This window comes from Meriones unguiculatus, chromosome 14 (genome assembly GCF_030254825.1).
Source record: "Meriones unguiculatus strain TT.TT164.6M chromosome 14, Bangor_MerUng_6.1, whole genome shotgun sequence".
In the NCBI taxonomy this organism is placed as follows: domain Eukaryota; kingdom Metazoa; phylum Chordata; class Mammalia; order Rodentia; family Muridae; genus Meriones; species Meriones unguiculatus.
The window spans coordinates 26,015,142-26,041,302 of record NC_083361.1 but is presented as its reverse complement, the minus strand read 5'-3'; the positions used below and the strand labels follow the sequence as shown (position 1 = coordinate 26,041,302).

General features: G+C 47.7%; 1 protein-coding gene across 1 annotated transcript in view; it reads left to right on the top strand.

Annotated features, from left to right (window-relative positions):
• Spon1 (spondin 1) overlaps positions 1–26,161 on the top strand; it is a 273,526-nt gene that overhangs the window by 235,218 nt on the left and 12,147 nt on the right. Inside the window, exon 7 of the mRNA XM_021649602.2 lies at positions 14,299–14,363. Coding sequence (XP_021505277.1) covers positions 14,299–14,363 — 65 coding nt within the window. The remainder of the gene's footprint in view (positions 1–14,298; positions 14,364–26,161) is intronic.

Genomic DNA, 26,161 nt, shown 5'->3' with positions numbered 1-26,161 from the left:
TTTATAGCCCAGTCCTTCTTCCTGTTCCACCAAGATGTGAGGGGAGGAGCCCCACCCCTAGCCGCACACTGCTGCCACCATGCAGTCCCCTCCATAATGGAAGTATTCCCTCAAACTGTAAGCCAAAATAACTCCCTCCCTTCACCTGCCGCTCGTTGGCTATTTGTTCACGCTGAGGTGAAAGTAACTCATGTGCTTACATTTAGAGCTCCCTGATAACCTAGAACATCCTCCCAAATCACAATAATGAATTCAACCCTATCTTCAATGTCCTTGTGGGCATATAAAACAAAACCCACTGCATCCAGGTCTCAGGATGTAGCTATTTTTAAGGGGTATTAATTAGCCTACCACAGGAATATTTATCTCATTGTTGAATGCATCTAAATGTAAAATTCCCGGAGGGTAAATTTTGGTATCAACTCTTCGTATTTTTCCACTTTTAACCTTTCCCTTTTGTGTGCCTTGGGGCTCGAGCTATGGCTTGCTTGCTATTAAGCAAATTTCCTGGCTGTTTATTGGAAATAATTTACTTGCAACCCTATCCTCCTGGAGTTTATCGGGAGTAGCAGACACCTGGATTTTCCAGGCCTGATTCAGACTCAGTTTGCAGAGGGATGCATTGTGAGCTGCTGAGCCCCTCACCCTGTTTATTCTGTGTTAGGGCTGTATGAGCTTCGTTCTGTCCTGTGGCGAGCCTGGGAGGTTAAAGGTCATTATCCTCATTTATGGCTAGGGAGCTCAAGGCTCAAAGAGTCCAGTGGCATGCTCAAGGTTACACACTGAAGCCACGGACCTCCAAACCCAGGCTCCAGTACCATGCTTTCATAAAACTGGATAATGTCGAAGCTTGAGTGATATACAGACCTATTTTAAAAGACCCAAATACCCAAGCTTAAGTTGTAATTGCTTTCATTGTACTGTTATTATTTAAATATGTGTAAAAGTAAGTAGATATTAATTTCTTTTGCTTATAGCTCTTGGAAGACTATAAAAGCAAAATAATGATAGCAATAATCACGCAGATAAACTCCAAGCCCTCTTAAAATGCTAATTCAGACCATGGCTCTAATATGAAGGGTGAGAATTCAATGGCAGCTGCTGTAGTCTATTTACAGAGCTCACCAACCTGGCCCAGACCTTTTAGAGTTCAGCACCCAGGCACCAGTGTCCTTTGGGACACCAGGCCCTATGGGCAGATTCATTTCTCCACTAGTCTCCTATCACTGACACATTCATATGCTGACACATAGGTTCTTCAAGCTTTCCTGCAGATGACGCATTGATAGATTGGCTGACCGTGCCTTTTCTCGTTCTCCAATGACCGCAATGCATGCTAGGAGTCCAATTCCTGTGGGTAATAGAAGGGCATATCCTTGGGAACCACAGCTATAGGACAGAGAGAGGGAGCAAAAGGCAGAGGAAGACACTGAGCTGTGTAGCAGTTCTTAGGAAGACCTCTGCTGAGAACAACTCTTCACAGGGATCTTGTCTTAGGGGATGACTTTGGCTCCCCTGGGTGTTCGCTGGCGAAGACTACCTCTAGAATGAGCGAGGATGTGATCTCACTCTGAGACAGCTTTATCCAGCCAACAAATGCCCAATAATTAACGACTCCATTTTAGCATTGTTCCTGTCACCAGGAAGTCATCTGTGCCGGCCCACTGTAGATGGCTGTGTAGATGTAGGTAATATCTACTGACCTGGCCCCAGCCCCAGCCCAGCTCATCCATGAAGAAGCTCAGTAAATGTGTTTAACAGATAAAGAACCAAGATCAGAGAGGATAGCAGTTCCCTTAAACAAGCACAGCACTTAAATAGTGGAGCCAAGATCCGGGACCTCCTCTGCTCTATTCCACCACATGGCTCCCTAACTTCTGTTCTGTGATGTTACGATAATAAGCAAAAAAGGAATTTTCACTCATGGAACCTATGATTGTGGGTATACTGGAAGAGGGATACCCCATATATGTAAGAGCATCCAAAATTTCCTGGTGGGGAAATTTCAGGGCCAAGCAACCAGACAAAGTTACTCCCATTCTCTCCCAAATCTGTTCAACCCTCAGCTGTGTGAGGGTCTCCAGAATGGAAAGGGTTAAGCTCCCCCCACTTAGCAGAGCTGTTACTTTGCATTTAAATAGCACCATTTAAGAAAGCAACATTCCCAGGAATCTGATTTGCTTCTAATGTGCTGAGCACCTGAAGGCGTACTTACTTCCCGGCCAGGTCATTTGGAGCTTCATTACTTAATAATTTGAAAGCTTTTTATGGAAATCAGTGGATAAAGGGAGATGATGAAGCGAAATGTTATTATATTTAAGGACCCAGCAAAACAGGCTGCGGAGACCATCCCTGGGTCAGACGCTCTCGCTGGGGGAGGCGAGGATGTTGGCGCTCAGATGATGGCTTCTCATTCCTTTTGAAACTGCTTTTATTGGGAAGACATTCTTTTCCTAACAAAGACTAACAGGCTTTGAAATCATCAAGAAAAGAATCCATCAGCGGCTGCCTTAGGAGTCTACCCTTCACTGGCTTTCCTGCCCCTCTGCCCACCTTCCAGGCTCTTACTGTGTTGTCCACCTGCATGTGGCTAGGAGATGATCATCTTCGCCCTCTCTAGCATTAGTCTCTCACAGTGCCACTTTCAGAAACCTTCATCACTGTACAGTTGGGGGTGAGGGGAGAAGCTGGGGAAGAGAATGAAGGGATGAAAGCAAAGAGAATTGCCTAGCATCTTACCAGCCTCTCTCTGTCCTGCTCTCCTGCAGCCTCACTTTCCCTTCTGCAGTAGCTTACAGCCTTTGAATACAGAACTGCCCAGATACCACTCATTCTTGTACTAAAAAATGATCCTGTATCCTCCAGTCACCACTTTTGTTGATTCCCTTTCCCGGGGAGCCCTGAAAAGGCAGATGGCCTGGCTTGCTGGCTGCTTGGCTTCCCCTTCTTTCTCTCCGGTGGCTTGTCTGGCAGCGATGAATGGTGAATGGGCATCGGTAATAGCCATGGTTAGCAGGCAGTAGGGTGACAATGGGCAGCAGGACAACATGGGGACATCAAATAGTGTTCTCCTCCTCCTGACCTTTTCCTTGAGGCTCCTGGCCCTTTCTTGTCTACTCCTCTGCCTCCCCTCCCTCCCGGGGAGCTGCCCTCTGATTCCACATGCCCATGGCTAAGACCTCTCTTGAAACTCAAGCCTCAGAGGCCTGGCGGCCCTGATGGCTCCTCCTGGAGCTCCTTGACCCTCTTGGTCTCACCCCATGCCTGGCAGCTCTTGTTGAGTCTACCATGGATATGTACGCATTGCATCTTCCCCCTTCCCTCCCGCCTCTGCCCCTGCTACCCATCTGACGCTGCAATGGCAGCCTGATTAGTGTCATCCCACACCATCCTCTTCAGTTTTATTTCCCACAGCTGCCGGCAGACCTCTCTAAGAATACACATCTGATCACGGTTCCCTTTTATTCATAAACCCTTCACTTGGAACAAGAACCTGTAAGCCACCCCTCTCGGCCCTTCCCAATCCCCAGAAAGGGCAGCAAAGGCCAAGACTTCCTCTAGGTTGTCATTAATGATTTAATTAACTAATCCATTATTCATCCCTTATATATTCCCTGCATGCCTTTTGTGGGGGGGGGGGGCAGTGCCGAGGTTATAGGTTAGGCAGTTCATTGGCTCTACTGCCGGCTTCAGAGACGGACCTGTCCCTGGGATGCAAGGTGGGCCTGGGAAACAGGACAGCAGTGTCAAGGGCTGGACCCTTGAGATCACACAGGTGCTCCCGTGCAGAGCAAGAGGGGCTGCTCTTCCCGTTGTAGGACTCTCCCCCCTCCCTGGTGTGGAGTGAGGTTTGGCTCGCCCTCTCTGGGCTCACCTAGAAGCTGCTCCTGCTTGAAAGCAGACAGTCCCTGCTGAGCACTGTCTGTCCCACATGAATTTGCGGTCAACTCCAAGAAACTAGTGTCACTTGGCCCGACCCTGCTACCTCTCAGCTACGGTACCAGCACAAAGGTTTCCATTCCCTCTTCACTGGAATGGGGGAAATGTGGAAGGTAGAGCTTCAGAAGAACAGATAACAAGGACCTCATGACACAGGAATGATTCCCCACCCTTATCTTCAGACTCAGAGGACAAGTGAGCTGTCGTGAACACAACAAGGACAGGATGATAACCCAGAGGTTAAACCCAACCAAAGGTCAAGCTTAGTGGATGGCTGTGACCAGCACAGGAGATGGCAGAAGACCTCAGGGCTGCCAGCCCGGTACGGGAGCCCTGGCTGGGGCACAGCAAGCAGCGGGCTGGGCCAGGGCTGCCAGAAGGGCCCTTCCTCTCCTGCGTCATGATTGCCAGGCCACATCCTCAAAAACATCTCGGGGTAAATTGTTATCTGCAAGCATTATGCAATTTTCCCATTGGAATTACAGGCTGTGTTTGAAAAGAAATAAAAAGAAATTGAATGTGAAATGCTTCTGCGCAGATCTGAGAACGGGCGGGTGTCAGATACTTTGTCTAGCTCTGAAATAGCTGATCAGATGGAAGCTTGGGATGGCAGCTGCTTCCCAAGGGGACAAGGTATCGAATGAGCCAGCCAGGTCACCAGGATGCTCCAGAGCGGTGGTTCTCAGCCTTCCTAATGCTGTGACCCTTAAATATAGTTCCTCATGTTGTGGTGACCCCCAACCATAAAATTATTTCATCACTGCTTCGTAACTGATTCTGCTGCTGATAGGAATTGCAATGTAAATATCTGAATTGCAGGATATCTGATATGTGACCTCCAAAGGGGTCACGACCCACTGGTTGAGGACAGCTTCTCCAGAGGCTGACTTGGAACCTGTGAGCTCAGATATTAGTTATTTCTTATTGCTGTGGCAAGATACCAGACAAGCTCAACTTAAGTAAGGCGGGGCTTATTTTGGCTCATGGTGTGATCATCCGTCATGATCAGGAAGGCATGGCATCAGGATCGTTTTTATATATATAATTATTTTTTATTACAATTTATTCACTTTGTATCCCACCTGCAGCCCCATCCTTGTCCCCTCCCAATCCTGCCCTCTCTCCCTCCCTCATCTCCTCCATGCTCTTTCCCCAATACACTGATAGGGAAGGACCTCCTCCCCTTCCATCTGATCCTACCCTATCAGGTCTCATCAGGACTGTCTTTCATCGTCTTCCTCTGTGACCTGGTAAACCTGCTCCCCCCTCAAGGAGAGGTGATCAAAGAGCCAGCCACTGAGGTCATGTCAGAGACAGCCCCTGTTCCCCTTACTAGGGAGCCCATTTGGAGACTGAGGCAGCGGGATCTTAAGGCAACTGGTCACAGGGCATCCATAGGCAGGAAGCAGAGAGCAATGAATGCTGGTGCTCTCTGCTCCACTTCTTCTTTTTGTTCAGTCCAGCTCTGAAATGGTGCTGGCCACATTCGGGTGGGTCAGCCCTCTTCAGCTAACCCAATCTAGAAAGTCTCTCATAGGCGTACCAGAGACTTCTCTCCTGTGTGAGTCCAGATCCTCTCAAGTTGACAAGCAATATGAACCATGACATCTGGGTTCAGGCACCAGGCCCTGTGTGCCACCCCATCCCCCTCCTAGGACAGCCTGGCAGCTGTCACACCATTCTGCCGCTGCTCTCGGCTGTTCCTGCTGATACCCAGCTTTGCTCTTTGTGGTGTCATGGCCCCGGCCCTGTAGTAGGCCAATGCAGTGCAGGTGAACTGGGGGTGCAAAGGACACCAGACTCTTGTTCGCCCCAGCCTCTCCCTCATTCAGTGCTGATCCTATGCTAGGATTGCACAGCGCTAAGCAAAGCGAAAGCTCTTGCCCTTCTTCTGCCCCCCTTCAAATGGGGGATAAAAAGCAAATAAGCAGATACCCAAGAGGCAGATACCCATGACAAAAGTTGCGGTAAAAGGATGGAGATGTTTCATTGAGAAGGTGACATTTGAGAGAAGAGCTGGGGGAGGAGAAGGAATGAGTGCTCTGAGACCTGGGAGGAGAGCATCGAGGGGACAGCAAGTTCAAAGTGCAGCTGACATGAGGGACAGCAAGTTCAAAGTGCAGCTGGCAGGTTGGGAGAAAAGCAAGGAGTCTGTGATGCTGGAATCGAATAAAGAAAGAATCAGATGCAGTCAGACAGGTGAGGGAACAGAGGCAGACCACAAGAGGCCTGGCAAGGTCCTCACCCACTGTGAGCTTCAAGGCCAGAGGGTTTTGAGCAGAAGAGCAGCGTGGTACGGCTGCCACAGGGAAAGGGACCTGTAGAAATATTATGTATTTGTTTTTTATCATATTCATTGTAGTGCCTGCAACAGCTTGGCTCTGATGAGAGCCTTCATGTGATGTTGCTTCATGGAGGAAGGTGATGTGAGGGGCAGGTACAAGAGAAAAGAGTCACTTTCCAGAGGAAGACTCAGAAGCCCTGAGCCAGCCTCATGACCATCTATCTCCCCTTGATAACTAGAACCAGGGTCTTGCAGGCACACTCCAGCTGATTTTGGGGGCCCCCACTAGAACTCACCTCCCAGAGGTCTACACCATCTCCCAACCCTGCCACCATGGGGAGCAAGCCTCCAACTCATGTGCCTTCCGCGGACAGTCGGGTTATGGGAAAAGAACAGCAGACGGAGGGGAGAAAAAAGAGACCTGCTCGAAGCAGTTACGGCCATCTAGGAGAACAACGATGGCAGCTTAGTCCAGTGTGGTGACAGGGCAGGTGGTGGACAGGCTAGAGACAACAGCCTGTGCTGATGGGATGGATAGGAGGTGTGAGAGAGGCCTCCTGGGGGACCACATGGAATGTTAGCACTGCCACACAATGGTCAGGAAGGATGGGGAATGGGGAGGGAAGATAGGAGTTGGTTCTAGGGGAAATGTTGCAAAGCTGCTATGCATATCTAGAGCTCAGAGGCAAGGCTGGCATGCATTATTGAAACTCATGCACAGGGGCTGGAGAGAGGGCTGGCCAGTTAAGAGCCAGCACTGATCTTGCAGAGGATGGGCTCGGTTCCCAGCATGCATGTCAGCTATCTTCGGAGTCTACAACTCTGCCGTGCAGGGGTGGAGCACGCCTCTAATCCCAGGGCTTGGGGGCAGAGGCAGGCAGATCTCTGTGGGTTTGAGGCCAGCTTGGTCTACCGAGTGAGTTCCAGGACAGCCAAGGCTACACAGAGAAACCTGGTCCAAACAAAACAAAAGTATCTTTAAATCCACCTCCAGGAGATCTAGCATCTTCTTCTGGCTTCTATGAGCTGTGTATTCATGTGCTCACACATGCGTGCATGTGTGCACACACACACACACACACACACACACACACTGAATTTTAAAATATCCTCACATACAATTGATTGCATGAGGCTTGGTCTAGATGAAATTACCAAGGAAGAGTTGACGGACCATGAAGACCAGAGAACCAAGGCTGGGCACTTCTGTATTTGGAGGCTTGTGAAGGTGGTCCACAGAGAAGACCTAGAAGAGTGTCCAAAGGGGTGATGAGGAAACGAAGAGTCAGTGAGCCCCAGAACCGAAGAAGAGGGAGAGATCCCTTTTGCCAGACACTGGTGAGACCTCCTGGGAGTAGCCATTGCCTTTGGCATGGAGTAGTCATTGGTGACCTCCATCAGAGCAGTTTCAGAGGAGAGCTGAGTCCAAGTTACCGCCTCTGAGGCAGGCATATAGCTGCCTGACTCAAAGGACCACAGTGAAGGACCCAGGAGATCCCGGGCAAACTGTAAAGTACCACCAGAAAGTTCCTGGTTCCTGTCCTTATTTATAACCCAATAAACCCAAAGCCTGACAACGTGATGGGTGTCTACAATTGCACACCTTGATTTTAAGGATGTGACAGTCTTGTTATCACCTCATAAAATGGCTCATTTACAGCTGTCCATCACTGGATGCCACCAAGGGATGCAAAGTTATCTGCAGAGCCAGAAGCCATCAGAAGCCATGGTTTTATGAGAGTAAGTGGGAATTCTGGGACAGGGCAGGAGCAGGTAATGGGGCAAATAGTGCTGAGGGGGTCTCCCCTGGGATTCTAGGTCCTTCCTCACAGAGGGATCCAGGGACCTGTGCCTCTGGGAAGGGACTCCTTGAGGGAACTGCCAACTAGGGTCAGAGGAGCTCGTGGCTGACACGGAGTATGTTGAAGGAGAACGTCAGGCAGATAAGAAGACGTGAGCTGTGGGTCGGATATCCTGTGCTGGTTTCCATGTTCCTGGGTGGATGTGAAGAAGCCACTTAACTAACGGGCAGAAGACAGCTGCTCCCAAGGAACACGCTGATGTGCTGTAGCGGGCAGAGTCGCTATAGGTGCCTGTGGTGTTTTAGGGCCTTCCCTTTTATGGTAGAACTTTTTTCTCCAACTCAAGGAGCCTGTAACAGCCTCGTCCTCACCCACACAGACCACCAACAACTGCAGTTCCCGTCAAAACTGGTACTCCAGACAGCATTACCTTAAAGGCTGTCGTGAACACTGTCTGCTAAGCTTCCTCTTGCATCTGTGCTAGTCCAAACTCAGAGCCTCTAGGACTCACCTAACGGGCAGCTCTCCCAGGCCACCCCCTCCCCTAGTTCCCATGCAACTGGGGTATCTGGAGTCAGGCTGAAGATTAAACTTTGTCTCAGCCATTGCCTAACTGTGAAACTACTTTGGCCAAATAAGTATGTTTCTGAGGCTTAATGCCTTGCTACTGTGGAATGTAGATATGATGGGTTCACTGCCTATACATGGCTTTTAAAACTTTTCCACTCACACCCTTCTGCAGGAGAGATTTTTACACAACTGTGGGTACCTAGAGATGCAAACCATTTTCTATCGATAACCTCTAACAAGCCTTATTTTAAGACGATCTGTTAAGCACATGCAATCTTACCAGTTACTAAAGACTGGGGCAGGTCCACACACTGGTAAGGCGGCTGTGTGTCTTTGTTTTTACGTAAAGAATCAAACAGTGGCTGAGTGTTTGACTCTGGACGCTGTAGCGCAGCTTCAGTGTTTGCCAGAGTTGACTGATACTTTGATATTTTAATCTCCAGTGCTGAGAAGCCGCCTCACCTAAATACACACTACAAGCAGCTGAGGTATGTTTAGGGACACTTCAGGAAATTGCTAGAAACTCTGTTCTCATGGCAAACCAAAATTAATTTAATATTTTTTGTTAAAATCAAGTCACAACTCAAACAACAACTTTAAAAATCAAACAGTGTAACATAATACAATACGAAAATAAACCAATCTGATGCTCAGACACTAAGGGATAAGGATGGGAATGTATTGTCTTTGTCTCCATGGTTGAACCAGTGCATCTCTGTAAGAGCAGAGAACTTTGTACGTAACGACACTGCATTCCCCGCCACGCTACAGTTTTGAATCTGGGCCATACATCACTGGCTTTGTGTGGTGTGACATCCACGCAGTGCAAAGAGCCTACTGTGTGTTCGAAACAAGGCTGCAGTGAAGTCGCTCCACACAAAGCAGGTGAGTGCATGTAGAAACGCTGGGTTTATCAGGGCTTTGTTTTTAAATACATTGTGCATTCATTTGGTCATTGTACGTTCTGAAACCTTTTCACGGAATCACATAACCTTCACTGTCAGTCACACGACCCTTGCGGGTCACGACAGCATAATTTAAAAAGCAATAGCTTTGTTTCCATTTCTTTCTCCCTCTGATCACCAACTCTATCTCGCTTCTTTCCTGGGAAGAGAAAGCACCCTGGTGCGTCAGGCAGGGTACCCAAGCTGATGCTGAACTGACAGGAAGCCTCAGAGAAAGGTGTCTAACTGGGATGTAAGGCCAAAGGTGAGGAGTCAGATAGGTGCCAAGCAGACTAGAAGTCAGGGAGGGAGGAGGTGACAGATTCAGCCAATCTCTGGCTGTGGGCGGGCCCAGCCAGCATTGGGTTAAGGTCCCTCCCACCAGATTCCCTCCTCTTGCCACTGCCATTTCCGCCTTGAGCCTGCCCCAGGTCTGTGCCTACCCAGGTCTGTCGTCACCAGCAAGAACCCTCAGCTCTCCAATCTGATTTGATCCCACAACCTGTTCAGGGCTGTGCTTTCCCCTCCCCCTCCCACTGCCCTTCCCCCTCACCCCCCTACCCCGTACCACTGGGAGCCTGGTGTGAGTACAGCTGCCACATCTTCCAATGTGTTTACCAAAAGCAAAACGTAAGACAGACGCGGGTGACCTGCAGCTTCTTTGGGGGAGTTTGTTTTAATTGGCACATCTTTGGGAGAGTGCTAACAGCATGCAAACGAGGCCTGCACTGTGGCTGCCTTGAAGTGCTTCATTTGAAAAGCGTCCTATGGGAGGTGTAAAGGGGCTCCAAGGATCCTTGAAAGATCCTGGCTGCACCTCAGAGGCTTGTTAAAACAAGCTTTTCATTTAAGTCTGAGGCGTAGATTGCTTACTCTGAATTTAAACCTGTCGTTCTTCAGAGTATAAAATGCCTGGAGCTCTGGGGGGCCCCCATCCATGCTTCCTTGACCACAGAAACCTCCCCTTGGCTTCTCAGGGAGAACTGGAGCTCAGGCGTACACGAGGAAGCTCCCTGAGGCTCTGTGAGCTGCTGCAACCAGGACCTCTACTCAGAAGAGGGCCCAACGCCCCTCACTGTGAATGTACCCGCAGGACAGCAAGCCTGCTCCTGCTCTATTGCCAGGGCACGTGACTATGTGATTCCCTTAGCAGGCCCATTTCACAAGTGAGAAAACCGAGAATTGCCAGAAGATTCAGAACTAGCTGACGGTATAGTCGGGATCCGAAGTCGGGTTTGGGTCCAGAGGTCTGTTCCCTCACCCTGCTTTCTACTTTGCCTGACTGGTAACTATTAAACAAAAGCCGTGCCTGGGTGTGCAAAGCTGTGAGGAACTGAGTGCCTATTCATGCTCGGGGAATACTTACTAACACACAATTTAAAAACACAGCATAATTTAAAAAGCTTTGTTTCCATTTCTTTCTCCCTCTGATCACCAACTCACACTCGGAGGACCCAAGCACAGTTTTCAATGTCTTCGTTTTCTTCATCATTCAATGACACGAGAACACTTGGATGCGTGAAATTGGCATACAAATTTTATTACTCTGTCACTTACAGAAACAGTTCAACAGCCACCACTAATGGAGTGTTGTTTTGTACACATACATACATACGTACTCCCAGCACTTGGCAGGTGGATCTCTGTCAGTTCGAGGCCAGCCTGGTCTACAAGGAGAGTTTCAGGACAGCCAGGGCTATTACAGAGAGAAACCCTGTCTTGGTAAAACAAAACAAAAAAAGATTTTAAAAGAGTCTTTAGAAAGAAAAGAGGAATAAATAATGATGATGACACAGTGAAATGTGTCATTTTACTGAGTGCCCTCTGTAGCCAACTGTTTGGATATGGCCATGAATAATTTGTGCCGTCTCCAGTGGTGTAGTATTTACTTTATATCAACAACAATTGGTCCTCAAAAAAAAAAATATTCAGGGGTTTGTTTGTTAGTTTTAGAGGGGATTGGTTGATTGTTTGGTGGTTGGCTGGTTGTTTGGCTGGCTGTTGGCTAGGTGGTGGTAGAATCTCCTTAGATAGCCTAGGCTGGCCTCTGACCCAAGGACCTCCTAGCTCAACCTCGCAAGGGTTGGAGCTGTATTTTCAAGTGTGTATTTTCTCAAGCCTAAAAAAAGTAGATAGATATTTTATGTTTAAAATGACTGTCCCAGGATACCCCTTTCTTATTTCAGTAAATAACATGAGTTATTACAAAAAGGGACCAATAGTAAGCTGTAGGTGGACCCTGCAGTATAAGCTCCAGATGAAACTGTTTACAGCAGGGACTGTCCTGCCCAGACATACAGACCCAACACCCTTAGAACATCTGCACACCAAAAATAATGCAGATAAATAAAGCAGTATTGGAGGGCCTGGACCGTTGTTGCTGGGTAATATACTGCAGAAGCAAAATCAATATATCATTAGCTAGGACCCAAAGCCCATGATTTAATTGTAAAGCAAGGTGAATCTGTAGGGCCAGCTAGCTCCGTGGCTGCCTCAACTCCACCCACATTGATTTTATTTCTTTAGTGAGGTGTTTCTTGGTAGACAGCCTCTCATTACTCAGAGCTGGCATCTTGGTCTTCATTTCGATGTTGTGAACTGGCTTGCCATAATTTGAAGATTTCCAGCACTTGAAATTTTTCATTGTGAGCTATGCTATTTGATAAATATGTCCTATGGAGTCTATAGAATGCCGTGAAAGAAAAATTCTTATGGTGTGGTATTTAGGAAAAAGTCATAGTCAGGGTACAAGGCAAGACTCCCAGTGTAATGAGGGCTTTTGAGGGAAGGTCTATATAATCCACACACAAACACACATGTAGTTGCTTATTCATAATAAGAGGCCTGGGAGAATTCATATGAAACTGTGAAATTCTGGAGGAGGAAAGGAGACCGAGGCAGGGTTGGTGCTGAAGCAGGAAGTACTCAGCATTTACATTGTGTGTTAATTTTCCCATAATAAGTGGAATTGAAAAGCAAAGAGGAACATATTTCCAGTGCTAGACAAGCAAGCCCACATGGTCCAAGCACAGGAGGGAAGACATGGTCACAGAAGTCATGGAGAGCTGCTTATGGCTCAGGGTGGGCAATGGGTTTGCCAGATTTGTAGACATGAATGCAAAGGGTACTGGGTCCTGACTGGGGTGAGGGGCAGGCACTGGAGGGAGCTGGCGATCTTCCTCATCTGCTCAGGCATCTGGTGCATGTGACTTGGATACAGATGGGACCTCCGGAGGAGCAAGAATAGGTTCGAAGGCAGAGCGAGGGCCCCATGTGGACATAGATGTCACGGGAGCTGACAAGCTGGGGCTGCAAAAATAGCTCCTGTCCTTCCTGTGTGTGACTTTGTGGAGGACAGCTTCTGTTAGCCCCTCCCCAAAAGACACATTGTAAACAATCATATGAGAAATGGAACCACTCAGGAGGCCAGGACGTGCTTTTCCCACAGACCTGTGAATGTGGGGTTGTCCACATAGCCAATGATTCTTCCCTCTGCCCACAGTGGCCAGCCTAGGGAGACGGCGCTCAGAAAGAGGCTGTGGTCTGTTAACCCATGTCCCAGCCTTCTCCTCACCTAACACAAGCCACCAGAGGTCCAGACAGAGCTGGATCTGGATAAAGCCCCTTCTTCTCAGAGGCCTAGGTGTGACCCCTTTCATGACTGTAGTCAGGCCTTCAAGCTCGGAAGGGTTTTATAATGTTTGGCTGGGGGAATCCTCTGGTTCTTTACTTCCAGCTTTCTCAGTGCTCTGGGAGTTGCAGGGAGAAGTTCACCCCAAATAAGTTCTGGGCACCTTCCGCCAAGTGTGGCTCTGAGGACTGGGGAGTAGCTGTGAGGCAGCCAAACAAGGCTCTGCCCCCACCCCACCCCACCCCCTGGAACTCAGAGCTTTGTACACTTTGTCAGCAGGGCTCTTCCTGCCCCAGTTGCTGGCATTCTGGGTTTTCCTATGTGTTGTGGTTGATAATGCCCGAGCTGTTGGGCCCAGGCCAGGAGAAGGCAGCAACTGGGGCCAGCCAACTCCGATCAGAGGAGATCTCCATTACGGATGAATCTGAGCTATGCAGACTGCTCGTGACACTGTGTAACTGAAAGTAAAAAGCCAACTGTATCTCAAGACCAAGGCAAGCAAGATGGGCAGGATTCTGACCTTTGCCTCGTGATGACTACGTAACGTTTGCTTTCAAAATGTTAATTCTCAAATTCTTCCTCAGAAGTCATTTGAGGTTCCCTACAATTTAATGATGTTCTATACACTGTCCAGTCAAAATAGAGCAGCTGTCACAACAGGACCAGGTAGGAGGGCTTTGTTCTGGACTCCTTGTCTGACGGAGTGGGTCTCCACAGCAGGAGGGTGGCTCTGGGTGACAGCACTCGGGCTGAAGTGTTGGCTGCCTTTCAGAGCCTGCTGACCAGTGTTGGCCTGGATCAGACCCCTCTGTGTCTGGACCTTAAACCCGTGACTCAGCCCTTCATGCTGAGCAAATAAGGAAGTCTAGCCGATAGAGATGAAGTCTGGGTCACAGCTGTACCAGGTGGGGGATGGGATAGACTGAAGAACCAAGGTGCAGCTGAGTGGGATTACCCATAACCAGGCTACACACGGGGCGCTCTGTGCCACCTCCTGATGTTGCTGGGGGAAGTGGATCCATGGCACATGAAGAATTAAAATGGGGATAAGACAACGTCACCACACTAAATCCCTCTTGCTGCCAGAAGCCCAGCTGTCTACATTAAACACATGTGCTTCTCTTGCAGAGTGACGAGGTCCTTACTGTCATCAAAGCCAAAGCCCAGTGGCCAGCCTGGCAGCCTGTCAACGTGTAAGTACGGAACAGACACTTGCCTTCCCTGTCCCATCCCAGCCTTGTCCTAGGAGCCACCTAGCTCATAATCACTTAACGCTGGTTATACCGCTAAAGCCAGTAGTACTTCTCAGATGAGCAAGCCAGGGAGGTCTTGGCCACGTGGGAAGTCTTGTCTTCTTGGGGATGTAGGCTTGGTCCCTGTTTTTCCCAGTGGTCCTCCATCCACCACAGAGGACCCAACTAAGACACACGATTCACCATGGCATGTTCCCTTGTGCCCTCAGTCCAGCAGACTAATACACATATGTTCCATGCCATGGCAACACAGATATGCTCAGTCTAAGCAATGATTCATGGGAAACTGCACCTGCACCGGTCCCAGTTCTCAGATCTTCTCTTGTCTCTGTCAGCTCTGTCCCTTGGAGAGTTTATCTGCCCTGAAGTCTTCAGTGATCCAGAGGGATGCCAATGTCAAATGACCATAGTCCCAGATGGGTGGGTAGATGACCAGTGACAGATACTAGATAGACAGATGATAGATAGATAGATAGATAGATAGATAGATAGATAGATAGATAGGATTGGTGGATCCTATCAATACATCAAAGAGAACAGTTTGGAGAATACTTCTCCATAGATGGCCCACATTAAACCTGAACTCATCATGTCCAAAGTGGGACTCTTCATCTTCACACAAACTTATGGCATGGTTGCACACACCTTTAATCCCAGCACTTGGGAGGAAGAAGAGGGTGGATCTCTGTGAGTCTGAAGCCAGTCTGATCTACATACATTAGATTCTAGGCTAGGCAGGGCTACACAGTGAGACTCTATCTTTAAAAACACCAACAAACAAATAAAACCTTATTCTTCTTCATGTGGGCAAACATCTAAAGCACAGCGGCCCACAAAACCTCACTTATTCTCCTTCTTGCTGTCTTCCCTCATCAAGTCAAACTATCAACCCTTCATTCCTGACTTGCTCCAGGTCATTCTATAAGTCCCCATAATCCAGTATCATCAGCTGCACGGTTATAAGTGTGTTTTTAAATGAATCTAAACCTGTTGTGTTCCCTTCCTCTTAGCATCTTTCTGTTCTCAAAAATGTGTGTTCAGGAAAGATGGGGTTCGGAGTGGGGAGGGTAGGTAGGTGTCCTCAAGATGCCAGTTACCTCAGTTGGCACTTAGATGAATGCCCACCTCTGCCCTCACGGTGACCCTCTTCTAGACATTGAAACTCAGATATGCCCCTTCTGTGACAGGCCCGGTGTTGCCCTCTGGGCCAGTAGAGGGTGATTGGGAGTGTCAGCCATATCGAGATTACTGGCCCTCACCCGCCCTCCCTCTTTATAGCAACATCCCTCAGATTCGGTAACATCGCATTCATTTTCTCACTTTTTAATACATTTCTCTCTTCTAGTCAAGCTGAAATTAATAGCAGGGTATCAGTAATAAATTGACTCTTGTCTTACAATGACAGGAAACAAAATCTGACCTCTACTTTACCCCGAATCCTTCAAGCAATGACAACCTAAACACTTCATTGATTTAGTATATACTTATTAAGATCCAAAGACATGCTCCACAGAGGGGGCTGCGAATCCCGTGGTGAGCAGAACTCTTTATGGGGCCTGCAGTTCAGTGGGGGAAAATGTTTAGCAAATGTAACCTATATGTAAAGTGAAGTCATGGCGAGGTCAGAATGAAGATGAATACAGCACATTCAAAGCATTAAAATGTTTCTAATTTCTGTATAACTAGATACTGAAATCAAAGGTGAACTTCATGTGGGGCCAAGCTATGCAGCAATAAAAACTTAGGAATGATAGGGTCATCAGGAGGTTGGGGTAGGAGAGACACGGGCAAAGAACATTGCATACTTATCTGACAATGTCCCCATGCAATCTAATCCACTGTACAGTAAATATACCAGTAAAGTGACAGCTCTTTTAAAATTTTTAAATGAAAACACTTATTGAAGCATTTTCAGCAGAAGAATATGATCAGACAGCATTTGAAAACCAAAAATAGCAATGCTGATGCTCCAATCTGAAAAGTTGAGTGAGGTGGGAAAGGCAGGCGGGCAGCTGCAGAGAGCCAGGCAGGAGCAACTCCACTTCCAGTGGGATGGGGGGCGGGTGGAGACACAGAGAGGGGCAGGGGTAAGCAGCGGAAGGTTAAAAGGACAGCTGTGGTGACAGACCGAGAAAAAAAGATGAGGGCGGCAGGATGGTCAAAGTGCCTCTCGGGTCAGGGACTGACTCAAGCAGGGAGTCGGCAGTCCTGCCCATGACTGGGGACGTTAGGTGAGGTTTGATGGGAAAGCCCATGAGATCAGCTCTGACCACGACATGGTGCTCACAGGCCCTCAAAACATGTATATGAAGGCCAAATGCCCAGTTAGGTAGCAGGGGGTGGTTAGGAATAAGACTCAAGGGCTTAAGACAGAGTCCCCACTCTTGGTGAAGACTTGCCTTCAAGGGAAAACAAAAGAGAACAGCAAAAAGGTCCCCAAGAAAGTATGGTTCTCCCCAAAGCCAGAGAAGACTGTGAGGAGTGTGGCCAGCTAGGTGTGAAGTAAGTCAAGGCTGCACAATGTGCTTTAAAGTCACAGACACAAAGGCCACTGTGCCCTCTGCCGTGGGATGGGGAAACCCTGTACATGGCAAGGGGAACCCGGCCCGAGTGAGGCTGCAGATTGATAAATACAAAGGATCCGGTTAGCCCACAAGAGAAGACTAGGGTTGGCTGGGCTGTGACTACAAAGGGATGAAAATCAAGTGGAGCTGATTGTGTGTGTGTGTGTGTGTGTGTGTGTGTGTGTGTGTGTGTGTGTGTTGGTGGCTTGGGGGTGTTATTGGTTTTGCTTTTGATGGGGGGTTGTTTCTCTTTTGTGTTTTTCTTCTGGGATGTGAAATACTTCTTGAAAAACTGAAGTTTCAAAAATATTACTTGGGGAATATTTCCCACATATCACCTATCCCTCAGACATCCTGAGACAAGAGAGAGAGAGAGAGAGAGAGAGAGAGAGAGAGAGAGAGAGAGAAGGAAGAAGAAAAAGAAGAAGAAGGATGAGGAGGGGAGAAGGAGGAGGAGAAGAAAAGAAATTGATGGCAAATACTGAGCTCCCAAACATCCAAAACCTTCCCACTCCCAAACGATGGGCTTGTTAAGGGAAAGGAATTTTCCTTCGATTTTTCCCAAACCCTGGACTCCCCTTTCCTTTCCAGATCTCATTAGGAAGTCAAATTAGGAAGCCTGCATGCAGCCAAGTCTTGTTTTGCCCTGACAACCCTCCCGCCAACCCAAGCCTGCCTGATGGAGGTTAATGGGATTCCAGCCTCTTCGCCCGGTGGAAAGCCAGGGTGACCTACTTTGCAAAGTCCTGCTTGTTGAAACTGCCTTGTGTTTTCAGCAGTCTTCACCCCCCCCCATTCCCAGCACCCCTTCTCAAAGGATAGCCATGAGTGAACAAATTAGCTGGTGACTTGTTTAATTCAGCAAATCAAGCCAGAGCACTGAAAGCTCAGCGTTCAGATGGAGACAGAAAAAGACAGATTCTGAGCAAAGCCACATTCTTCACTGGTTCCTCGCAAACACAAGTAGAAAACAGTCTACAAACTGTTCCGCATTTGCTCTGCTCCATTCCTCCAAGGTGAATGCTAAGAGTTGCCAGAACTTTGAAAGATATTCCTGTCCTGGAAAGGACTGGCATTTTCCCCACACTATTCCCATCCACTTTGCTTGGTTATCTCTTGCTTAGACAATGGTCCATGTTAGAGACTGGGTCAGTTTCTTTAGAAATGAAACCAGAAACATCTTCCTTTGAAATCAGCCCGTGGGTTCCAGTTCCTGCCCCCAGTGGGAGTTGCCTGGGTCCATCCCCACTCTTGGGGTGGTAAAGGAACACGGGCTAGAGCAGGTGGTAGAGCTGCATGTCCAGATGGACTTGGAGTCCCAGATGCCTTCTGGTTAGAAAGGAATGTTGCAAGAACCTGACAAACCCGGATCCTCCAACTGTGGACTTCAGCCTAATGTATGGCTTGGGCGCCCCCTGGTGGCTCAGCAGAGCTTCTGTACTTGAGAAACCGTGAACTCCTGAGACAAAACTAAACCTTTTAGGAGCTGTGACCAGGTCTCATTGATAACATAGAAAAAGGCAAGGATCAAGGTCTACATGGATCATAACAATCATTTCTTGCCTCTTCTGTGGTGTTTTGGGAAACTTTGTTGCAAATGAGGCATAGTATTGTAAGAAACCATGAGAAGCAATTTCTTCACATGGGTACAATAATCCCATCTTGCAGGCTTAGAAACTGCAAAGAAAGGCGGGGTTCAAGCATCTGCTCTCCTGCCCTCGTCCCACACACCACACTCTCTCAAAGGTTAGAGAAAGCGTTCTCCACAAACCCATTTATTTTTAACTTGTGTATGCGTGAATTGTCTGCTCATAACTTTACTGAGTTTGGGTCTTTTTCTCAGAGATTTGGCTCATCTCTCTTTAGATGCTGACACTTTTCAGTTATGCTGGATGAGGACCCTATTTTTCTTGGCACCAAAGGTGTTATGGTTCACATCTTAAATGTCCCCCAGAAAGCCGAAGGCTTGGTTTGCAGCTTGCAGCACCCTTGGGAGCTGATGGAAACTTTAAGAGTTAGAGAGAAGCCTGGTGAGGTGGCACACACCTGTAATCCCAGAACTCAGGGAGGCAGAGGCAGGCAGATCTCTGTGAGTTCGAGCCCAGCCTGGTCTACAAAGTAAGTCCTAGACAGCCAAGGCTACACAGAGAAAACCCTGTCTCAAAAAGAAATGGGGGGTTGGAAAGAAGGGCTGGTGGTGATGGTACACACCTTTAATCCCCACCCTTGGGGTAGGTGGATCTCTGAATTTCAGGACAGCCAGGGCTACATAGAGAGACCCTGTGTCGGGGAGAGGGTAACAGGGGTGGGAAAGGTGGGAAGAAGTTAGGCCTACAGCCGTGTGTGCTTGTAAGATATATTAGGACCGACCCTCCCACCCCTCACCTCCTTCCTGCAGCCCCGCCACGATGTACTCTGCTGTCCCAGTCCCACAGAAACATGGCCAAGTGGCCACGGACTAAAAGCATTGACACCATGAGCCAAAACAAGCTTTTCTTCTTCTAAGATAGTTTTCTCAGGTGTTATGTCACTATGGCAGAAAACTAGAACAAGAGGGTACACAGAGCTTTTTAATTTTTGGAATATTCATGTATAGATTTGATGACATGTCTTGGTCACAGGACCCAAGTCTCAACATGTTACATGTTTCAGGTACACCTTTTACACATCAGTAACTGCATAAAACATTTCAAAGCATCTGAGGTTGGACTGTAACTCATGGTGTGGGCTCAAGTGCGGAATTTCCTATTTGGGGTCCATGTTACTGATCAGAAAGTTTGACATTTGGGGTTTTCAAGATTTGTAAACCCAAGCATGTACAGCTCTTATTCTACAGAGGTTTTAACCGGTGATAATTCAATCGCTTTCTTTTACCGTTGCTTTTCCTGTTTCAAGTCTGAGAAAGGTAATTATTTCTTTCCTTTTTTTTCTTTATCCCTACCCAGAAAGGTAACATTTGTTCAACAGAGCTTCATCTGGAACGTTTGATGTTTTTCTGCAATCTAGATATTTTCTATTGGGTTCTAGAGCTGTGCTGAATGGTGTTCCGTGTGAACCCGATATTTTTATTGCAGTTAATTAGGTCTGGGAGGACTTGGTAGCCAGTCTTTCCTCCCACTCTCTCCTTTCAGGGTCAATAATTTCTATCTCTCTTCTACTCTGAATATAATATTTTAATTATATATGTCATGTACTCTGGCATGTAATAAGTCTATATCAAGTCTCCCTGCTTTTAAAAAAAATTCAAATTTAAATCCGAGATAAAAAGAAAAATAGGACACCAAATTGGCAAAATGTCATATCTTGGAAGACCTCTAAGAGAGCATTAATAAGAACTTTTATTAAAGTTTGATTAAATTAAAAGCTCCAGTCCTGGCTAGCATTTCCTAAGAAAAAGTCACACATACGCTTATACATTTTATTATTTTAAGTAAGGTTTTTATAAGAGAAATAATAAATACTTTGAAGCGACCTTTAATTAAATTTGAAGGTCAAAGGAAATAGAAAAGCTCCACATTCATTTCCTAGATTAATTCATTTATTTCAACAAACATTTGGAAGTAGCCCACTGCGTGCTAAGATTTGTACCAGGCAAAGAAATGTAGTTGAAATAACCACAAAAAATCGCCTCTACTCTATTGGCGCCGACTGGGAAAAAGTGACATTAAACAAGAAATTCTGAGTGACATGCCAGGTCAGTGAGTAAAGGTAGGGTGGGACTGCTAAGCAGTTTGGGAGAGTGAGGAAAAGCTCTCTTGCGGAAGCATTATTTAGCCTGGGGGGGGGGGGGGTCTTGTCCTAAATAAGAGAAAGGGGAAAGGTGTGTCTAAAGAAGCCTAAAAAAAGAAAAGGCATTGCCCCTACACTCTGTGTGTGCAAAATTGCCAAGTTTCTCAACAGATGGCCAGGCATTTGGGAGTCCAGTTTTTCCGTCCTTGAAGCCCTTAACGGAGCTCTGGAAGGCACCACCCTCGTGCTGCCAGCTACATCATTTGAAAATTCTTCTGCGACGTCTGGTCCTTGAGCAGTATCTTAGCTACTTTTCTTGCTGTAAACTGAACAGCTGGCAATAAGAAACTTAAGAAAGAAAAGGTGTATTTTGGCTCATGGTTTCTGGAGACACAGTTCATCATATCAGGGAAGGCATGACAGCAGGGACATGAGGTGACTGTCACGGGGTTTCTGCAACCACGACACTCAGGGACTGGCACTTGCTCGATTTCTCCTTTCTTCCCTTTTGTATTCAGTCAGGGGTGCCAGCCCTGGATTTGGTATTTCCCACCTTCAGGGAGGTCCTCATTAAATCTCTGGAGACACTTTTGAGAACACGCAGATCCTGGTCTCCTACGTGATTAGCGATCCAGTTAAGTTGACAGGAAGATGAGCCATCACACAAGGATATGACTGTCAGGTACATAAGTATCCGTCTGTGCTGGGTTGGAGTCAGGGTGGTTCCTAATGCTCTGTATTCTGCAATAGAGCTGGCTCTGTCCCCTTAGGTTGTCACTGTCAATTGTGTGACTTGTGGGGTTCAGGATATGGATAACCGTCTCTGAAATTACATACTTAGGGAGTGGGTAGAGTTGTCTGTCTGAGTGGCAGTGGAAGAGAAGGGCTACATCCCAAGGGACTGCTGGGCAGGTATGGCAAGACAGGCCAGCCACTCAGTGTGAGGCTGGATGGGCGGTGCCTTAGCTCCCAGACTGCAGGTCCTATAGAAGCTGGGGACATAAATTCCCTCAGATGCTTCTTAAAGAAAGCTGCTGAGGTGATGTGAGCCTTTTAATACAAGCACTCGGGAGACATCTCTAAATTTAAGGCCAACCTGGTCTAGAGTGAGTTCCAGGAAAGCCAGGGCTACACAAAGAAACCCTGTCTTGATAGAAGGAAGGAAGGAAGAAAGGAAGGAAGAAAGGAAGGAAGGAAGGAAGGAAGGAAGGAAGGAAGGAAGGAATGCTGCTGAAGCTGGGAAGGCGGCTTCATCAGCCAAGTGTTTCCCAGAAAGCACAAGGACCAGAACCCACATTTTAAAATGTGAGGCACCACATGCTTATAATCCCAGTATTATGAAGGGATGAAGAGTGGCTGCTTGGGGCTTCCTAGCCAGCCAGCCTAGCCTACTTGGCAAGTTCCAGGACACAAAGATTTTATACCCATTCCCCAAAAACCCCCAATGGACAGTACATGAGAAACCACACCCAAGCTTGTCCTCTAGCCTCCATAGACACACACATACATGTTCCCCAGCACACATGCACATACACCATACACACACATATACATCACATACAAAGAAGTGGCTGAAACTGCTGACCCACAGCGCAGAGGAATCCATAAGAAAGTGGGGGGGAGGAGTCTCCATCTGTGCCTAACACGCAGAAAGGCAGGCATGTCTGCCGGGGAGGAGGGGGTGTCTTAGTTAACCCTTCTATCACCATGACAAAAACACCATGACCAAGTCAACTTATAGGAGAAACGTTTAGTTGGAGGCCTGCTTACAATCTCAGAGGCTTAGGCCAAGGTCATCTAGGAGGGAACATAGCGGCAGACAAACATGGTACCAGAGCAGTCGCTGAGAGCCCTGATCCAAAAGGAGGCAGAAAGAGAATGACTGGGTTTGGTATAGGCTTTTGAAACCTCCAAGTCCACCCCCAGTAACACATGTCCTTCAACATGGCCACAGCCCCTAATCCTCCCCAAACAGTTCCACTCTCTGGTAACCAAACATTCAAATAGATGAGCCTATGGGAGCTATTCTTAACATACACAGGTGGGTATTCTGAAACAAGAGCTTTGAGGCCCAAAGATAGTGAGCAGGATTTTCAGGCCCTAGAGTCAGTCAGGCCATTTCAGTCCCCACCAGATACACATGTGTTCAGCCGGCCCACTGGGGTTCTCCAGACCTGGGGAACACTGGCGAAGCTCACCTCTAAGGAGCGTCTATCCTGAGGGAAAAAAAGAATTTTAAGGAAGCTATTACAGTTTATAGGTCTGGCTACAGAGACCTGCTGAACATGCAGGAATAGACAGACAGACTTTGGGCCCTTGTCTCAGCCAACGAGTCAGAAAGCCACCTGGACAAGGTGACACATGGAAAGCTTGAAAGATAGGTAATTTCTGAACTTAGGCCGCAGGAAGACTACCTACAGAGCTCGTCAAAACCAACGGCTGGGCCCTACCCCAGCACTACTAATTCACCAAATCCTCGTGGAGGCAACTAGCCATCGTTTCTGATAAGTTCATGGGAATCCAAGTACAGAAAGGTCACATCCCGCTCCCAGGATGCTCTGGCCAGACACAGGGGGCTTCTAGGAGAGTGGAGCTCGGGGACAACAGCCAGCCCTTGATGGCCTCCTGGTACACGATCCAGAACCTAGACTGGCCACCACTACAGTGGGAAGTCTACTCAGAAAAGCCTCCCCCACCCCTTTTCTGATCTCACGTTGAACCCACAGTGCTTTTCTCTCAGCAACAGACCAAGCTAGTATATCTTAGCCAAAACGCCCCTCACCAGAGGGATTTCAGATTTCAGCTTTTGAAAACTGAATAACGTTGATATATACATAAGAAGATAGCCTGAGGAGGGGACCCAGGTCCAGACTATTTGTTCCATATATACCTTATAACAGCCTGAAGATAACTTTGCAGAACATTTCGTTCATCTTTGAATTAGCATACAGAATAATGAGCTTCACTGTGGCATTTTCATGTATGTGTGTCAGTTCATTCAAATTCATCCCGCTCCACCACTGTGACCTTCCCCTGTGCCCTGTAGCCCACCTCTGGCTGGTTTCCCAGATAGTCCTGGCTTTCTGTTTTCAGCACATGTAGAATAACTTCCTCCTGCCTCCATTTGTGATTATTTCCTCTTTTCTCATGATCCCTTTCTAGTCATGACCTACATAAACACATGCATGCACACACACAACCCACAAGCACACACACACCATAAGCACACACATCTGTATATAATTTTAAAAAGATTTTACAGAGGAGAGGAAAACTGCAGTGTCTGTGGGTGTGGCTTATTTCGTTTAACATAATGCTTTCTGGTTCTATGCATTTTCCTGCAAATGTCATGGTTTCGTTTTCTTTACGGATGGCTAAATCTCTATTGCATGTGTGTAACCGTTTACCCATTCCTCTGTTCATGGATAGCTAGACTGGTTCCATGCACTGGCCATTACACATTTTCTTAAGAATTTTGTACATACAAGTATTTTATGATTTTCAGAATTTTCTGTGTGTGGCATTGCATGGGCACTCAAGCTGCCTTGGATTTTGGAGCTTGCCAGCTTTGGGAGTTTTCAGAATACAGATGTAAACGTGTTAGACCTATGGAAGTAATCATGGCAGAGGTGCCCTGGATTAAGTACAGTGTGCAGGAGAGCTGGTTAATCACCCACCACAACCCTCTGATACAGGCATGGGATCCTCATCTTAGGGACTTGACTGCAGGGACTGGAGAGATGCTGTACAAGCAAGAGGACCTGAGTTCAGATTCTCCAGATCCCATGTAAAAGCCACAGCTGTGTGTACCTTTATGACTCTCCAGCCTCAGGCTGCTAGCTGTGGGGAATCCTTGGCTAGTCACCAACTGCTCTGTTCATTCCATCTGAGAGCTGGTCAGCCTTAGCTGTTTTGAGAGACCTAGTGCCTTCTGCTGAGATCTGCTGCTTCTGCCTGCCGCCACCTGGCCTGGGAAGGGAAGCAGAAAAGGTGGGTTCCGGAAGCTTACTGGCCAGTGAGTTTAGCCAAAATGGTGAACTTTGGACTGAATGAGGGGTGCTATCTCGAAGAATAAGGTGGAGAGTGATAGAGGGAGACAGCTGACACGGCAGAGGTACATGTACCCAGATATGTGCACATATGCAACTCAGACAAGGAGGGATCGACAGACAGACATTTGAAAAATGATTTCAGTGTTCAGACACAGCGGAGCCTGAGTTTGCTCAAGGGCACACAGCTCCATGGGACGGTGTCAGGATCCACACCTAGGCTGTCCTCCTCTCTGCTTGTTGGTTGGCTCCATGTGGCTTCCAAGAGCCAACGACCTAGTTCTGTGGGTCCCACCTGGTTTGGAATCATCACTTTCTGGGCCAGGTGGAGGCAGGCAGAAGCAGCAGATCTCAGCAGAAGGCACTGGGTCGCTCAAGACAGCTGAGGTTGACCAGATACCAGATGGAATGAACAGAGAAGTTGGTGACTGGCCAAGGATTCCCCACAGCTAACAGCCTAAGGCTCTAGAGCCATGCCAAGCTGCCTTTAAGCTTTGGCACCTGCTGCCCACATCCCCAAGCTCATTCATCTCTACGCAGTTTCATTTCCTCTCACCAAAACAAGGTCATAATTCTACACTCACAGGATGGCCATGAAGGGAAAGTGGAATAGGATGGCTCTGTAACCTAGACTGTGCTGAGAGAATGTCACTCTTCCTCCCCAGACCCTCAGTGAGCCATCTCCATCATCTCTAGAGTGCGGTCTCTCCTGAGACCTTGCAACCTGAGAGGATGGAGGCTGAAAGGCTGCTCCTGGTAGCCAGAGTCTGGAGACATCATTCCAACAGCTGGAACGTTAGCCAAACGTGCCAGGCTCTCCCTGGTAACCCAGGAAACCAGATGGGTACGCCCTGGTGCCAGGCCTTGCCTTGGGTGGCCTCTTAAGGGACACAGTCAAAAGGCATGAGGAGACCCCACTCCCGTGGCACTCTGGAGATCTCGATGGAGTGGGCAGGAGGAGAGTTTAGGAGCTGATGATGGAAAGAACACTGACCTTGAACTCGTGTTTGTGTGGGTCATTGTCTCCATTCTGTTCTGCCCCTTAACACTGACTTTGGACTAGTTCCATGGCTCTCTTAAAGTCAGAATCAACAATCCTTACCTTCGTTCTGTTGCGCAGATGAAATGAAGACATGTCTTAGGACCTTGGTGAGCAATTGTTTGCAAAGTTCAGCCCACATCCTACACAGCTGGGCACACGCACTCTTGAGCATGTCTCCCCCCCACCCGCCACACACACACACAAATAACACCAAAGTTATTTGTTCTTTTCTTCAAATGTATGTGCTGAGTGGTCTGTGCCAGGTGCTGTTCATGGGAAATAAAGCTGTGCATGCAGCACACACAAAAACCTATTTCCCAGAGCGTTACAGTGCAGTGAGAGATGAGTCAGTCT